Genomic DNA, 17,841 nt, shown 5'->3' on the forward strand with positions numbered 1-17,841 from the left:
CTCTGGGTCCCTTTATAAGGGCACTCATTGCATTCACAAGGTCCCCTCCTTCTAACACCATCACATTAATTTCAACATGAGAATTTAGGGGGACATAAACATTCAGACCGTAGCAGCAAGGACTTAGAGTTAACTGTTGTACTCAGTTGCATATGAATACCACCCTTCCTCACACGCACTCAGCAAGTGCCCACCTTGGGGCAGGCCCTCTGTTCATGTCTCTGCCCTTCCTGCTTCAGGCAGTGCCTCTGCTGGGAGGGGTGTCCCCCAGACTGTGTCACCTTGCTTAGTGAGCCCTCTCCTCATGGGGGCACTTCATCAAGGAGCCTGGCGCGACCGCACTGTTACCCAGCAATCCCCAGGTCCTGTCCACTCAGTCGTTCGCCTCCCTCTTCCCCACATTTTTCTAGATTCCCACACCTGGCCTATTCTCTAGTAAATTATGTATGGTCTGTTTACACACACACCTTGGAGCTTTGTGAGAGCAGAGTTAGATCTTTGTTATAACCTCACCATCAAGAACAGTCTCTGGTATTTCGATGCTCAGTGAATGTGTGTTGAATGATTAGGTGAGTGAGAGGTTTCATGGGAAGACGCATGGGCGTTCAGACTCTCCATGCACATGGTAACATCTCATATAAAAAGACTTTCATTCTGGCAAGTGCAGCATCTTTATAAAAGCATACCTTTGCGATTGTCTAAAATGTGCAAGAGCGTGAACAAGTTACATCTGTAATCATGTTTTGCTTTCTGCCTTACTTGTGGCTTCAAAGGCAAAGCAATGAATGTGACAAGAAGGCCAGCCAGCACCACGGTGCAACTTTGGAATATGATGCAAACGAGAAGGGCATAATTAGACAGTGATTTCTCTTGCTCATGACATATTTGTAAAGTTAAACCTCTGACTCAGGAAGCTCATTTTCAAGGAGCTGATGGGATACACTATTGCACTGTAGAGTGAAAAAAGGAGATCAGACGTGGTCAGGAAGCCTGGACACAAGGCTAACACTTTCCTGGAAGTGCCCTGGCCGGGCAGAGGGCGTGGCCCATGGCTGCTAACCTCTGGTTGGTGAGCTTTACATGGCTGTGTTCTGAGAAGCCCAGTGTCTGAACGGCCCAGCCAGGTGTCTTCAGCAGTTCTCCACCTCTGCCCGGCATGTGTCGGAGGTCCTGGGGTGGGGGTGCCACAGTGACTCTGAGATAGGCCCCTGCCTTTACGGAAAGACAGGCAAATAACAAGTAAATGAGTAAACTAAGGAAGGTCTGGGAGCCATGATTAATCAGGACAGGGCCTGGCCTGGAAGCTTCTGGGTGAGTAGTGGGGCATGCTCCTACCGATGGGGCCAGCTGGACGCCGGTGATGGAGTGATGTCTGGGTTAGCATCTGCATGACAAGAAGCCGTCAGAGGACTGGTCTGTGCCAGGGCTCTGAGTGGGAGCACTTCGTGTGTTCTAGAAACAGGAAGAAGGCCAGGGCAGGGTGAGCAAGGGGACAGAAGGGTGGGAACAGAGAGAGGGGGTGAGGCTGGTCACTTAGACCTGTATAGGCTATTGTTTTCCAAGATAATCAAGCACCTCCTTGAGTTTTCAGGGTTCTTGCTGAGAGTTCTTCAGTGTTGTAGGCCAGGTTAGTGGTTATATATTGTTGCGACAAGGAAACAAGTGGGATTGAAGTTGCTTATGGGCATAGGTAAGCCAGCCTCATAACTCCCTCCTTGGGGATTTGGTGGCTCTCCCTAGATCCCAGGAGCATGCATTCCCCCCACCCCCCCGCACTACCAACTATACCAATTTTACCAGTGGCTGATGTTAGGGTCAGGAATGGGTGTGGGAGGGTGTGTCCCTTTTAGAAGTAGAGTCAACTGGCCGAATCACAGATATGAGAAAGGGCATTTCTGGGGACCCATAGTCACCATACCTTTTTCTCCCCCACTTCTCTCGTCTCCAAGTCAGCAAAGTCCTCTCTGTGGCTCCCCCAAGGGCCAGCTGATCCTGCCTTCCTAGCCAGGTGTTGTGGGGAGCCTCTTTCAGCCACCAGGGTCTGTTACCATTCACTGGGGGCCTGTGGCTACTGAGCTGACCTTAAACTCAACTCTAGGGGAAGTCTGTCTTGTGTGGGTTTGTAGGCAGCGGGATTTTGCTGTTGACAAACCTGGATACCCCAGTATTCATGCAGCAAGGTCATTCTGTGTGTATAGCAAACATCAGGACTCTGGTCCCAGGCAGAAGCCACTCTCCCCTTCAGCTCAACCTGTCTGACCTGCTCTCCCTTCTTCCTTGGGTTTTGCAATATCTGAGGTTTAGCCAGCTCCAGCCACTTGACTTAAAACACTTGCAAGTGTCTTTTTTGTTAGAGCTCCTATATGTGCATCTCACCTGACCCTGTTCTATGCCAGAGGGGAAGCAGCCTGCAAAGGTCACCTAATGTGACAAATAAATGCAGCTCTGTCTCACTGCCTGAAGTCTTGCTTTTTTGCCTTTTGTCCATACATTCTGATAAATTTTCTGACTCTTCTCTTGTGTATTGAGTTATTCTGTTCCATATCCTAAAGCCCGAATTGAAAAAATCTGGGTGATGTATGTAGTGCCCTGGCTTCCCAGCCTCACTTTTGGGATTCCTGGTGCTCACATCAGGAACCTGCTAGATTTGGGTAACAAGGGAGACTTGTTTATGGAAAACAGGTAAAGACTTCTCTAGAAAAAGGGGCAGAGGTGCTGTGGAACTTGGGGCCACGAGAGTGCCCAAGTTCAGAGGTGACATATCCAGAATTAACAATCCTAGGGGCCTATCTCCAAGCATCCAAAGTGCCTTGAAGCCCCAGAATCAGGAGGTCGCAGGCCCTAGTAGACTCTTGGTGGCACTTGCCCTTCTTAAGTAAACTTGAACAGGCGGTGTGAGAGGCCAAGCTCCACATACACCAAGGCTGCCTTGTGTCCATCTGCCAGAGCAGCGTCCCTCCTCGAGAGTGCTGGGCATGCTCGTCAGAGGTCTCCATCAGTGCTGTGCACACGCTGACACCTCACGAGGGGACTACCATGTCACACAGAATCAGGGCAGGGGCAAAGGATGGAGTACAGAATCCTGGCACCTTGGGCATCCAGACACTCCTGGCGGCTGCAGAGAGTGTTTGCAGATAGAAGATTGCAGAGCAGGAAGGCTGATGTGAGAGCTGGGGAGGCCTGTCTCCTGGTTCTCAGGAGACAGGCCTCCCCAAGTGGGTGGTCAGCAGGGTCGTGCCCGACACACTTGACGCCCCTCCTAGAAGATCCCTAGCATATCTCTGGCAGTAGGGATGGAAGGGCTGCTGGTGGATGGACCTGATGGGTCTTGCCTCCCGCTCAGCAAAAGGAGAGTGGGGGGCTGTGATGGCGTGCAAAGAGGTGCAGGCTGGCCCCTGGGCAGGATTGACTGAGTTGACATTAACCTTTCTCAGCCTCAGTTTCCCTTATAGAACAGAGATCCTGTCTGCCCACTAGGCTCATGGAGTCCTCAGGAGGTTTTTCTGCTAAAATGCATGTAAAAGCACTTTATTTATTTATTTTTGAGAAAGGAAGGTAGAGCGAGAGAAAGGGAAACATCACTTTGTTGTTCCATTTACTTATGAATTCATTACTTACTTCTTGTATGTGCCCTGACTGGGGATTGAACCAGCAACCTTGACATACTGAGACAGTGCTCTAACCAACTGAGCTACCTGGCTAGAGCTGTGAAAGCACTTGAATAGTGTATATTTGTAGGTGATGAAAAGCTTGAGGATTAACCATTTTTAAAAAACCGTTTCAGCCAGCAGTGAACTGGGTGGTGCCAGTGGGAGACAAGATGCGCTTTGATGAGATATTCCTGAAGACCGACCTGGACCTGGATGGCTATGTGAGTGGCCAGGAAGTGAAGGAGATCTTCATGCACTCTGGCCTCAACCAGAACCTTCTAGCACATATATGGTAAGGACAGGTAGATGAACATCTGTTCTTTGCTATTTGGGCCTCTCTGAGGGGGCGATGGCTGTGAGTGGCTCAAAGGGGCCCCATGGGAAGGCTATGCCATGTGAAGGACCAGAGGGCTGAGTGGGACAGGAGGGTATGGGGGCCTTGGGTGGTCAGGGTGCCTCCTCAGCCCTGTAAAGGCCTCTGTGTCTGTCCCTTACTTTATTCTCGCCGGTCTGATGGGGGCTGAGCAAGGTTAAGGTGTAAAGGCCTGTACCCTCTATTTCACTTTCCTCCAGCATGAGGGTCTCCTTTCATCCCCCTGGAGAGCTCTGGGATGACCTGCCTGAACTGCTGCGACCAGTTCTTGCTGGTCTTTATGCTGGTTCTAGCAGGAGGTCCAGTCTTTGTCACAGCCAGTTGGGGTGGAGGTTCTTAGCCCTGTCACCTCTGGGGGAATGAATGTGCAGTAAGGACCCCAAAGGTGCCAGCACGGCTATGCCCTATGCAGGTTAGTGACCAGTGCAGGCTGTCAGGCTGTATCTCAGGGCTGGGCTGAGGAGTACTCCTCACCCCAGCTTTCCTCTGGGGCCAGGCAGAGTGGTATTCATACCACTGGGGGTGGGAGGGAAGCTCCTTTTGCAACTGGCCAGTGGTGAGTCACTTCTGGCTTTGTCTTCAGAGTCCAGGGCCTTAGTAAAGCCCACTAAGCTTTACTTGGGAGTGACAAGGAGAGGTGAGCCCACTAAGTGGAGCAGTAATTCCATGTTGTAAAGCGAGGGCCTTGCCCCAGGAAGTGGGCCTTGCCATCCTAAGGAACACATGCTGTCTCAAGTCAGTCACAAAACATCTGGGGAGGGCCAGCTGCAGCTCCTTCAGCTGCAGGAGCAGCTGAATGGATGTACACAGAATTCAGAGGTAGCATGCCCTGATCATTACCAAAAAGGACAGTGCAAGAGAATAAATTTATCCTCCAACCTGAAAGTGGTGTAACAACATATAAATGATGCAATGAAGTCACAAATACTCTTAATACTCTGTATTAAATACTCTTAATACTCTTAATACTCTGTATTAAAGAAGGAACGCAGAGGATTTCATACAGTGAATGGTGGGAAAAGACGATGTGTGAGCTCTAGAGTTATGGCTAGGAAATTGAAGGACAGTAGTCTGCAGGTGGCCAGGGAAGGGGACACAACTAAAAACAACAGAGTAGGACAAGACAGGTTGGGGGAGAAACGGGTAGGCCGTTCCCCGAACAACGCCCAGCAGCACCTGTCAGGACGAGCATGGACCCTGACCGAGCACCCGCACGTGTCCTTGAGGGATGGCAGGCAGGGGAGGCACCGGAGAGAGGGAGCCGAGCCAGAGCTGCTGTGGGCTGGTCGTGCAGCAGGACTGGCCCTCTCGGGCAGACCAAAGAGTAGTTGCATTGTGAAATGGTGCCCTAGAACTGACAAGAATGAAGGCTAAAACCAGCCCTGATTGGCGACTTTCAGCAGGTCTCCCTGCTCCCTGTGGGCCTAGTTCTCTGACAGTGTTGGGACCTGACTACGTTCAGCATTTCTAGCTCTCCTTGCTGTGCATTAGAAACTGGTCTCCTTTCTGCAGTGACCACGTGGTAGGAAAGAGGCTGTGTGTTGAGTGGGTAGTGACTGGGCGAGGGAAGACGTTTCTGGAAGATGTGGAGCCTGCGTCCTTACCACGAGAGGCCTCCCTTCCCATAGCGGCCCGCTCCTGGTTCCTGCGCATGTCATGGAGCTTGTGTGTTGCCTTGTGTGGGAGGCCAGGACTGATTCCCAGAGTGGGATGTGTAGTAGAAAAGGCATTGCTCTATGGTCTGTTTTTATTGTTGTTGCCCACATTTTAAAAGCATGGGTTCTGTGACGCACTGATTGCTCCGGGTGAATCCTCAATCTGAAGTCTGTGATGTGTAATTAGCCATCCCCACGTTTCTCCCAGGGCCCTGGCCGATACGAGGCAAACGGGGAAGTTAAGCAAAGACCAGTTCGCATTAGCTATGTATTTCATTCAGCAGAAGGTCAGTAAAGGCATCGACCCTCCTCAGGTCCTCTCGCCAGACATGATCCCACCCTCAGAGAGAGGCACCCCTATCCCGGTGAGTAGCCACTGGCACACCTCTGTCTTGTTTGAATCTTTTCCACAGCCCGCCACCAGGTGGCGCAGGCGGCATGTGTGAGCCTTCCCCAGCGTCCTCTGGTGTGTCTAGAGATCCAGATAGCTCCCAGATGGCAGCCCCAAGTGTGGGGGTGAGGGGATAGATGATTCTATTCCTCGTTCTAAGACCTATTAGTCTGTGCTGTGTGGTAAGGTCAGTGTGGTAATACATAATCCCATACCTGAATTTGGTTCCAGGACAGCTCAAGTTCTCTTGCATCGGGGGAGTTCACTGGTGTTAAGGAACTTGATGATATCAGCCAAGAGATTGCCCAGCTTCAAAGGTATGTGAGTGTGGCTCCTTCCTCTCAGATTCCTATTCTCACATGTACCCTACCCCTGGTTGCTATCAGAAGTATTAGAGAGGCTTCAGAGACTCCTAGAAAGTTGACCGTCACTAGTTTGTTTACCAAAAGAAAAGGGACACAAATTTTCCTGAGTTTCTGCAGTGGCTTAACAAGTTCGACTAAGTAAGTGTTCAGTTGGAGCCAGTGTGGGCTGTGGGGTCTCAGGCAGGTGGTCACCAGGCAGCACCAGCACCTCCTTCCACCTTCGCCCAAGGCCTTGTTATCTCTGACACATAAAGAAACTGAATCTCAGGTGGCAAGTTCATGGCTTAGGATCAACAGCTGAACTCTTAGAGGAGCCTCACATCCAGGTCTCCAGCTCCCTTCCCTGTGCTCACTGCCTTGGTTTCCCCACATGTGAATAAGGGCTTTGGACAGAGTGTTTGCACTCTCAGAATCTGGCATAAAGAAATATGCCGGCCCTGGCTGGTGTAGCTCAGTGGATTGAGCTCGGGCTTGCGAACCAGACGATCGCGGTTCGATTCCCAGTCAGGCCACATGCCTGGGTTGCGGGCCAGTTCCCGGCAGGGGCCAGTTCCTAGCACGAGATGCACGAGAAGCAACCATACATTGATGTTTCTCTTCCTCTCTCCTTCCCTTCCTCTCTAAAGAGAAATAAATAAAATAAAATAAAGAAATATGCCCATTTCGTGTATTCCCCTGTGATCCTCTTCAGAACTGCATCCTTTTTTTAGTTAATTCTGCAAAAGGGCACACTCTCCTTACTCCAGGGCATGAGCAGAAGGGCCAGAGGCACTTTGCTCTCCATAGGAAAGCGAGCCCTTTGCCCAAAAATGAAAATGGTAGTACTTTGCCAGAGTGGGCTGGATCCCACTCACAGCTGGGGGCCCTCAGCGCAGCATAGCCATGAGAAACAAAGGCAGGTCAGGTATCAGGTAGGACCAGCTATGTGGGTTACAAATCCTCAACTTGGGCTGCCTGCAGAAGCCAGACTCCCCACTGCACGCTCAGTCCAGAGGACTGCTCCCGTTCTTCCGCCATCCCCAAGGGCTGTCTTCCAAACCAGAGATCAACACGAGCAGCCTGGCAAGGCAGAGAGAGTCTGTGGAGGTGGGAGGCCAGTGACCTAGAGCCCCAGCGGGCTGTTAATCAGGACTGTAGGCAGAGGAGGGTAGGGGCCCTGTAATGCAAGGGTTGTGGTCTTGGGTGGGGCAACAATGTCTGAATCTGGCCAGGGGGGTATCTGCAGCTGTGCAGCCTCCAAGAGCTGGGATTGCTTCCTCTGTGAAGGTGAGAGGCCGCTGCGTATAGAGCATCTGTCTGCAGGAGGCTGGGCCTGAAGCAGCCCCCAGCTGGCAGCTTTGAGAGGGACTCAGCAAGCTGTTGCTGGTGGGGGTGTGGCAACACATGCTGCGTCTCCTTTCGCAGTGTGATCCAATCATAATGGCTTGGGTCTACAAAGAGAACTACATTGTTAGGTAGTTCTCAGGCTTGTCAGTTGTTTCACCTCTGGCAGAATGTCCTAAAGAAAGCCTTCTTGTGCAAGTGTTGGGTTCTGGTGGAGGTGGCAGGGTGTATTGGCTAGTGATGTTCCTGCCACTGAGTCAGCCTCTTTGGACACAAGGGGAATGTCTCAGTGCGTTTGGGTCTGCAAACTGCCCTAGACAGGTGAGCAGGTGTGGCTTAAACAACAGACATTTACTTCTTGAGGTTCTGGAGACTGACAGCCCAAGATCAAGGTTGTAGTAGATCTAGCGTTTGTCTGGTGACGCCACCTTCTGGTTCATAGATGCCGTCTTCTCGCTGTGCCCTCACATGGCAATGAGATGAGGGAGTTCTCTGGGGTCTTTTTCACAAGGCACTCACCCTGTTTATGAGGGCTTCATCCACCTTCATGACCCAATCGCCTCACAAAGGCCCCACCCCCTAATGCCTTCACTTAGGGTTTCAGCATCTGAATTTGGGGGAGGGGTACAAACATTCAGTCCGTAAGGAGGAGAGCAAAGCTGGTTTCTGCCACTAGGGCTCGGGGGCGCTGTGTGCAGTTGAGGAGACAGGCACACCTGGTGTGTGCACAGGGGCCAACCTCAGCCTCCTGGGAGGGGTTAGCGTGGAGCCGCCCTGGGGACCAGAGAGCATCGCTGTTACTCTTTGCTGCCAGCCCTGTGGACACTGGCCCCACCCCCGCCACTTGCATCTCTAAGCTTCTCACCATGGCTTTCCCAGCCAAGCTTTGCCTTCCTATCCTGTGCTCTAGAATGTTCTTCCACTATGTCTCCCATTCATAGGCCACCTCCCAAGAATCCTTCCCTTTTCTTACCCTGTTGGATTTCCCTTTGTAGTCCTTAGGTTGTATTCATTTGTGCAGGGACTTGTCACCTGTCTGCCTCACTGAACTGCAAGCTCTATAAGGGTAGGGGCCACTCATGGTGTGTCCCTGTGACCTCAGCACTTAGTGTGTCTGAGCAGTAGGTGCTCACTACTGAGTGAGCCAGCAAATGTAAGATTTGGAGAGTGTTACTTTTCTCTTGTTACATAACAAATTGCCACAAGTGTAACAGCTTAAAATATCACATTTACTAGTACACAGCTCTGTGGACCACAAGTCCCAGTGGGCTTGATGGGGCTCCCTGGTCAGGGTCTTATAGAGCCAAGGTCAAGGTGTCGTCTGAGGGAGAGAAAGATGCGAGAATAGGACAGAGGACGGGGGATGAGGTGGAGAAAGTAAAATGGGAGGGGAATGATAGGGGCGGGAAGAGGGCAGGAGAAAGCTGAATACAGTTAATGAGCTTTCATTTCCCTCTGGGTATGGCGAGGGGCTCACTTACTCTGCTTCTTTCCCCTTGAAATCTCAGTCTTTAAAGCCCTTCTCACCATGGGCACTACTCTGACGCCCTCTTGGAAAATCCTTTGCTTTAAAGGGCTCTTGGGGTCATAGCGGGAGTGATGTCTCATCGCACCCACAGGTGTCACCCATGCTCTCAGGGGAGGGTATTGCATAGGGCAAATGGCCCCTGGGGTTGTTCCTGGATGTCCACCCCCCACTAAGAGGCTCAGTCAGGGAAGGTTTCCATCGGATGGGTCTTGAGAAGTTGGGCAGAGGGTCCACATTGTGGTGACAGTTGCCCGGTTCACACTGTGCTTTCATGAACTGTCTTTAAACACACAGGGAGAAATACTCACTGGAGCAAGACATTAGGGAAAAAGAAGAGGCCATCAGACAGAAAACGAATGAGGTGCAGGTAAGCACAGCGCCCCTTCCGGTCAGGGCGACCTGTGTCACCTGTAGCACAGGGAGCTCCCCTCAGTGGTGGCGGGATGGGGTGAGGGGTGAGTGCCCCTTGCCCTCACTGGAAACTGGAGCTCAGTGGGGGCTTCCAAATGAATTCTCTTAAGTTCCCTATAATCATAGGCAGGGGCTTTTTTTCTTTCTTGAGATACATAATTCACATAGTGTAAAATTCACCATATTGGAATATACAATAATCAGTGGTTTTTAGCATATTAAGTTGCCTATCTATCGTCTCTAATCCCCAGACATGTTTATTGCACCAAAAAGATACATCATACCATTAGTAGTCACTCCCCATTCCCCTCCTGTAGAAGGCACTGGTCTTCCTGTCTCTATGGATTTGTCTGTTCTGGACATTTTATATAAATTGGATCATACAACATGTGGCTTTTTGCGTCTAGCTTCTCTCAGCCTGAGTGTGTGAGGTTCAGACAGTGGCCTCTTACCTGTCTTCAGGACAGTCCTGCTCGGAGTGTGTCCTGGTGGGTGGTGGTCATGGCACTGTAGCTTGCTGTGTGACTTCGGGTATATTGCTTAACCTTCCCCAGCCTCGTGCGACGTTGGTAATGAGTGTTCTAGTTTTTCGTTGTGAGGCTGGAGCATGGGGTCTAACACATGCTTAGCACTCACTTGGAGTCGACCCATGTGGTCAGTGAGCAGAGGGAGGGCTCCAACAGGAGCAAAACGGTCAGCACCTGGGAGCTACGCTCTTGAAGAGACATAGATTCCTGCAGTGTGTCAGGAATCTGACATGTGAATGTCATTCACACACATGTGAATGAATAGAGAAGGCACTGCGACTGAGAGGGGACTGGGGTCAGCTGNTTTCGTTGTGAGGCTGGAGCATGGGGTCTAACACATGCTTAGCACTCACTTGGAGTCGACCCATGTGGTCAGTGAGCAGAGGGAGGGCTCCAACAGGAGCAAAACGGTCAGCACCTGGGAGCTACGCTCTTGAAGAGACATAGATTCCTGCAGTGTGTCAGGTGTGAATGAATAGAGAAGGCACTGCGACTGAGAGGGGACTGGGGTCAGCTGTGGGTCCCTGAGAGTGAGGCTGAGCTGGGGCTGGCTCTGCTTGGGGGCCTGAGTGCTCTGAACTTGGAGCTGGGGGGAGAGGAGCACAGCCGAGAGGTTAGGACTCCAGCCCGCCACATCTCGCCTGGGTGACCGGGGATGGGTGGCGTGGCTTCTCAGCCTTCATCTCTCGCTGGGGTGGCAGTGAGGATCCGAGCACGGGCCGCTCTGCACAGGGCCGAGAGCAGCATCTGAGTGTCACAGTGTGTGCCATGTGAGTGGCTGGTTCGATCTGGGCCCCTTCCTAGGGCGGGGGCCTGAGCTGGGCGAGGGAAAGCCCATTTAGGCTCATGAGGTGCTGAGAAACCCTCTTACTTGTTCCCTGCATTTACTCACAAGGGGCTGGAGAACTTTATGGGACAAGGGTCGATGGCACTTGGTGCGTGCCCACCAGCCCTGTGGGAAGTGTCTTCTGTCGTAGCTGAAGTTTGCAGAAGGGGTGGTCAGGACTCTGGTTGGTTCATGCTGTGCACTCAGACCCTTCTTTGTGAGTTTCGCACTCCCTGCGTTAGTCCGCTGCGCTGATCTGTGTGTCCCTCCTCTGCCAGTGCCACGCCGTCCTGATGACTGTAGCTTTGTGGAAAGTTTTGAAATAAAAAAGTATAAATCTGTCAACTTTGTTCTTCTTTTTCAAGATTGTGTTGGTTAGTCTAGATCCCTTGAAATTCCTTATGAAGTTTGGAATTTGCTTGTCAGTCTCTACACAGAAGCTGCCTGGGGTCCTGGTGGGGATTGCATTGAGTCTGTGGGCTGTGGGGGTCATTCCAGCCCTTTCTTTGCTCAGACGCCTCCCCAGCTCTGACCCTGGTGCCCCTCTTAAACATGAGCTGGTGGGTCTTCGTCTCTGGTGCTCTTCAGTGGCTCCGTATTCATCACAGAACAAGACCCAGACTCCCTGACCCTTCCCAACTTTATTGTCCCCTCCCCCGTCTTCTGTCCTCCTTTCAGATGTGGTGAAACCACACCTCCTACTCTCCACCCTGAACCCTCTTTCAGATATTCTGTGCCATCTCCCAAACTTGACAGACTTCAGATGTGCTCTGTGATCTGAAAATCAGGGGCAGGGAGACTGGGGAGCAGAGAACCCAGCTCCCCCAAATAACTTAGAGATCAGCTTGCTTGTTGAGAGAAGGGAGAGCCGTGGTGTTCCTGTCTTCAAAGCAGGGGAGGGAAATCCTGTGCCTTCTGCAGGTTTTGCCCTGGAAAGACGCCAGCACCCACAGCCCAGGCCAGCCCTGGGGATCGGCCTTACCAGCTGTGCTTCCTCACCTTCCTAGGTTCCCTCCAATTCACACTTGCCCTTGATTCCACAGCTACCACCTTGCCCAGGCCACCATCATCTCTCCCTGGGCCCAGCCTGAACCCCCTCCCCACTGTCCTGGTTCCCCCCCATGTCTGCCTCTCAGGCTATATTCTCTTTTGCCATCCTATTTCAGATAAAGAAGACACTCTATGTTGACATTTGTCTGGTTGAAAACCAGAGATGAGGAGCCTCCCATCCTGCCCTTGGTCCCCAGAGATTTGATTCACTGCCAGGAGGCTTTCCTTGTTCATGTTTAAGAAGAGACATCTATGCATATTCTCCCCTTCCTGTTTGCATGAATGCCAGGGTGCAGCACACATGTGCTTTGTTGCACCCTTGTTCATTTCATATTATAACTTGGAGCTTGACATGCACCGTCCCTGGCCCCTTGAGTGGGTCTTACCCTGATCCCGTGAGTCATCACCAGCCCTGCCTGGTTGAATTTGTGCTATTGGTGATTTTGCTATTTCAGATGATGATGTTTTCACATGCCCCATATACATCTAGGATTTTTTCCTCAGAGTGTAGTTGTCAGGGCCAAGGCTTCCTCCACTAGCCATCTTTGTAGATGCGACTGACTCGGAGGGGCTCTAGCAGTGGACAATCTGCAGGTCTCCTCCCACACCGAACAAACTGCAGGGACTTCCCATTGCAGAAGGGAGTGCGGCCTCTGCTGCCCTTAACCTGTTTCTCTTTCCTCCAGCTGGAGTGGGCACCCCGGCTCCACTCAGAGCCCCTGTGGCCCCTTTCACTAGGCCTCTCTGGTGGATCTTTGAATGTACTTGAGGCTGGTGAACCTGGGGCACATGTGAGATAACATGATCACATTCCTGCTGCTTTTTCTGGCTGTCGCCTGCTCGTTCTTCAGGTCCATTCTAAGTGGTGCCACTGTGGTCTTCTCCACCCATGTAGCATCAGTCTGGTCTCCCCATGCCCCCCGTGACTTCGATAGCACCCATGCTATCTCTTGTGCCTTTTGTCTCAGTTCATCTGTGCTCAGGTGATGCCTCCCCCACCACCACACCCAGGCATAGGTCACCGGAGAGCTCTTCTGTCCAGGGACCCAGCCCCTCTCCTGGCACCTGGCCTCTCTTAGGCCATCGGTAAATATTTGCAGAGGGACTTAATGGAAGATTGAGCCAGGTTGCCAGCTGAGATGTACACATTAGCAGAGGGCGTATGTAGGGTGCCACCCTAAGCGCAGATGTGCAGGGGCTGCAGCCCAGGCTGTGACCTGTTGTATCAGCATGGCCCCCTTTCCCCAGCCTCAAGGACATTCACACAACCCTTTCCTAGGAGTTACAAAATGACTTAGACCGGGAAACAAGCAGTTTACAAGAATTGGAAGCTCAGAAGCAGGATGCCCAGGACCGCCTGGATGAAATGGACCAGCAGAAGGCCAAGCTCCGAGACATGCTGAGTGACGTCAGGCAGAAGTGCCAGGATGAGACCCAGATGGTGAGTCACGCCCATGCCCACCATGGGGTGGCAGGTTCCTGAGGACCTCTCGGAGCTCTTGATGACCTTGAAACACAATGTGGAGAATCCTGTTGGTTTAATAGAGTGGTTGGACCTGTCGTTTGGGAAAGTGTCATGCATTTGGGTCCTGACCTCAATCTCACTTGCCAGGTTGTCAGAGTGAATACAGCCTCGATCCCCACCCTGGGCACACAACCCACCCTGGCCTGTACCTGACAGCACGGGGGGCCAGCACGCTTCTCTTCCTCCTCTGTTGACTTCACTGCCCATTACAAACCAGGGAGGCTGTCACCTCAGTAGATTATAAAACCCTCTGAGGCCTTGTATGGGGACGTTCAGCCCATAGGGATGGACAGGTTGCCCTGCATGTTCCAGCTTGACCTTGAGCTTGTCTTGATCCCACAGTGACTTTCTGTCACATGGGGTGAGTGTGTCTGCCTTGTTGTCTCTGCCTTTGTTTTGGGTGTGGAAAGAGGGCCCGTGAGAAAGTCAGGCACCCAGCCTCCCTGGGTTATTAGCACATTCCAGGAACTAAGGATTCTCCCTTGGAGCCATGTTTCATCTTGTTTCAGATTTCCTCCTTAAAGACCCAGATCCAGTCGCAGGAATCAGACCTGAAGTCCCAGGAGGATGACCTGAACCGGGCCAAATCAGAGCTGAACCGGCTGCAGCAGGAAGAGACCCAGCTGGAGCAGAGCATCCAGGCTGGGAAGGTTCAACTGGAAACCATTATCAAGTCCCTGAAGTCCACACAAGATGAAATTAACCAGGTATCTCCCGGGAGTGAGCCCAGCCCGGCCGGCCGGCCTGGGGTGTTCTGCTAAGGGCAGCAGCTGTATGAGCTCTCCTGTTGATGTGGGACTGGTGGGCCAAGGAGCTGTCCTGAGGCCTCTTGTTCCCTTTGCTCTTATTCTTCTCACTTGAGCGAGGTATTCTTGGATACCGTCCTGCTGACGTGGAGGTTAAGCTTCAAGGCCTCCCAGCACGTGTTCCCACATCATGCTGATTTTGGCCTTACTGTCTTTTCTCTTCCCTGACTGAGCGCACCTCATTTTCAGGGAGCGGACGGGGCCAGAGTGAAGGGCACTGAGTTAAATGAACAGCTCACCAGGAAAGAGCCTTGGGTTCAGGAAATTAGCTATCCAGCCTGGTCCTCACACAAGCAAGAGGGTGAGGGTCAGAGCCTTTCTGTCCCCATGCAAGACTGTTTGATCAAGGAGGCCCCACTGGGTAATGAGCCTTGCCAAATGCAGGGCCCTCGTCCAGTTCTTCAAGCTGCCTGGGCAATCCCTCCCCACCCTGCTCTGGTGTGAAGGTCATGTGACCTGCCACACTGCGTCCAGCAGGAGAGCTCTTTTCCTACTCCCCTGTTTGTGACAGCCCTAGGACTTCCTGCGGGTCCTCGGGTGCCCCACCTGCAGAGTAGGGGTGAAACGTGCCCTTCCTTGGCAATGTCAAAACAGCTATTAGTGCTTCCTTTCTTGAATAGAGCCCTTTGTTCTCTTTGCTAGTTTACAGACAAAAGTTGATCACAAACAGGTGCTGGGGCAGGGGTTTAGTTTCCAAATTGTGTTTTGTTGTTAACATCTGTAGGATTTCTTAAATCTTTTTAGAATTTGTATAATCCAGATAGGAGCCAAGACTTAAGCGTATGTCGTTAATAGTAATAATGATAACAGCAATGCCCACCCTGTTAGATTCTGTCTTACCCATCATTTCCAGTGGTCTGCTTTGGAGAGGAGGGAACCGAGAGGCCAGTGTGAGTTCACGCTGTGTGTATGAGACATTTGAAGTACACAGCTGGGTCTATTTGCCCTCATGGATTGTCCTCCTTTCTTGGGCCTCACATGCTTTCTCCAAGACAAGGAAAAGCAAACGGGGTAATTAAAACCCTGTAAAAGAGAATGACTGTCAGATATCACTCTGAATATATTATGAATCTGGGTTTTGTCCAGTTTTATTTTGTTCAGAATCAACAAATGTTTGTTTGAACTCATGCCTCTCTTGGGCTGCGGGATATAGAAAGGTCTCCTGGCATCCTGAGAAGGGACTCATCTTGTAAACATGACATGGGTCATCTACTCCTTAGATGGGTAACCCAAGTGAATTGCCCAGGGTTGGGTGGTCGGAGAAAAAAATGTCTTGCTTGAGACTTTTTTCTTAAACCCTGTTTGATGCAAGTGATGTATTTGTTTTACAGGCGAGAAGCAAACTTGCCCAGCTGCATGAAAGCCAGCAGGAAGCCCACAGGAGCCTGGAGCAGTATGAGGAGGCACTCGATGGAGCGCACGGCGCCAGCCTGACCAACTTAGCCGACCTGAGTGAGGGCGTCTCCTTGACAGAGAGGGGCGGTTTTGGAACCATGGTAAAGGTCGAATAAATGTATTCTAGTCCTGGGACTAGGTCCCATACTGGGCTCCGAGGATGCCCCTCCTACTAGGTCCTGCACTTCCCAGCCTCATTCTATCCAAGTGCAGGGTGTTTTTCATTTTCACTGCTGCTTTGAGAGTCCCCACCATCCCTGGAGCCCAGCATTCGTGGCCCTACTCCATCCAGGACAAAGACTGGGATAGGCCCAAATTCTTCATAAAACCACTTTTTAAAGACTTCCGACTCCATGGGCCAACCACCCAAATGTGGGAGGCTTCCCAAACCTAACCGAACTTGGACCAGTCTTATGACTGTGAAACCCACATCCTACTGGTGGAGGGGCCGAGGGAATCTGTGTGTGCGTGTTTCCCCAAGGAGCACCTTGAAAATCAAATGTATTGATAAAGATCAAGAAAATGACAGCCCTCCTGGGACATGACTGTCTCACCTGGGAATTGGCCTTTGTCCGGAAATTTGGTTATGTGTGAAACCTCGGCACTTGAGTCCAAACCTCATGACCCTGGGGGCCCTGATCAAGGCCTGAGGGGCTGTTGACCTCTTAGGTTGCTGTGGGCTCTCAGGCTGCTGGCATTCAGCAGGTGTTCCTTTTTCTTCAGATTGTCAGATCTCCCTGTTCCCAGAGTCTGTCTTTGTATCCCTGAGGTGTGTGTCGTTTCCAACGTAGTCTGGCTGAGGAAAGCATCTCTGTCCTATTGAGGGCACCGGTAGGATGTGGTTGGTCGTGACGGATTTGGTGTGCTTTGCTCCCAGATCCCTCAAGCAGCTCACACACTGCACCTCTCTCTTCCTGGGCTCCCCCTCTGAGCCCTCTTTCTGCTCCTGGCCTGTTTGCTTCCTGGATGCCTTTCCTTCTTGTCATAATATAGCCTCTCTCTCTCTCTCTCTCTCAGGGCTTGCTTTTTATGTTCATTCCTTGACATGTTTCTTTTCTCAGTAGGCAAGTACTCATTTCCAAGAATTTTGGGGGATGCTTAGCTTTCTTCCCCACGTTGCGTAGAATGTGCTGGTGGTGTTCTCATCTGTCTCCTGCCATGGCTCCTCCCTCAGCCATTCAGATTCCTCATTCTTGTGGAATTGTAAATGGGTGACACTTCCCCCTTTGCTCTGGGGCCCACGTCAGCTTTCCCGTAGACTCCGGACATCCCTTCTTTGTGAACTGCCTGAGGCGGAATTGCCCAGTGGTGTCTGGCTCCCTCTTTCACAGCCCTGCTCTGTCTTACTCCCCTGTCACTGGTCCCCTTGAGGCTTTCAGCTTGTCTGGTTCTGTCCTAGTTCAGGGAACACCTTGCTCTTAAGCCCTCTGGCAGGTTTTGATAGAATCAGTTTCCTTGGATAAAAGTTGGCAGTGAAGTGGCAATTTTTGCAAGTGGCCTGTGATTTCTGCCCCCTCCCCTAGATTGTTTTTATCTTCATTTTCATCCTGCTAAGCGGAGCCGTGTTTACATGGTAGCCAGTTCATCTGGGAATGTCGAGGTCAGATATGTTACATAGAAACTTGCAACTGGTGTCTGAAAGAAAAACTCTATTTATCTTGTACAAATACAGTTTTTAAAGCATTTTTTGTTTGTTTCCATTTCTTAATAAACACTTTGAAGAGGGCTTTTTATTTATTCCTAAACATTTCAAACCTGCTCCAGAGGAGAGAGGGCTCTTCGCTCTCTTCAAGGGGGAAGAAGGGGAAGGGTTGAGTCCTGAGATGAGTGTAACCACAGAGCTGCACGACGACTCTCTAAGCCTGGGCACTTCTACTAAAATTACTAAATTTAGTGTTAAGTTCACACCATTGTTACTTTGTCCAAGAGACACAGGATTCTTAAAGCCATAATTATGTCTTTTCTTTCATTAGATAATGAGTATACTGACCTCTTGCCTTTGATGCCAGTGCCCAA

At 51.2% G+C, this 17,841-nt stretch overlaps 1 protein-coding gene across 10 annotated transcripts in view; it reads left to right on the forward strand.

The window, feature by feature from the left end:
* Positions 1 to 17,841, forward strand: part of EPS15L1 (epidermal growth factor receptor pathway substrate 15 like 1) — a 97,129-nt gene that overhangs the window by 44,491 nt on the left and 34,797 nt on the right. For all 10 annotated transcript variants that reach the window (XM_037029000.1, XM_037029001.1, XM_037029006.1 and 7 more), the window contains 7 exons: positions 3,785 to 3,942; positions 5,887 to 6,043; positions 6,301 to 6,386; positions 9,580 to 9,652; positions 13,379 to 13,540; positions 14,134 to 14,331; positions 15,762 to 15,926. In XM_037029000.1, the coding sequence (XP_036884895.1) occupies positions 3,785 to 3,942; positions 5,887 to 6,043; positions 6,301 to 6,386; positions 9,580 to 9,652; positions 13,379 to 13,540; positions 14,134 to 14,331; positions 15,762 to 15,926 (999 nt within the window). The remainder of the gene's footprint in view (positions 1 to 3,784; positions 3,943 to 5,886; positions 6,044 to 6,300; positions 6,387 to 9,579; positions 9,653 to 13,378; positions 13,541 to 14,133; positions 14,332 to 15,761; positions 15,927 to 17,841) is intronic.

Source organism: Sturnira hondurensis, unplaced genomic scaffold (assembly GCF_014824575.4).
Source record: "Sturnira hondurensis isolate 20B ecotype Veracruz unplaced genomic scaffold, ASM1482457v3 Scaffold0020119, whole genome shotgun sequence".
NCBI classification, from domain to species: domain Eukaryota; kingdom Metazoa; phylum Chordata; class Mammalia; order Chiroptera; family Phyllostomidae; genus Sturnira; species Sturnira hondurensis.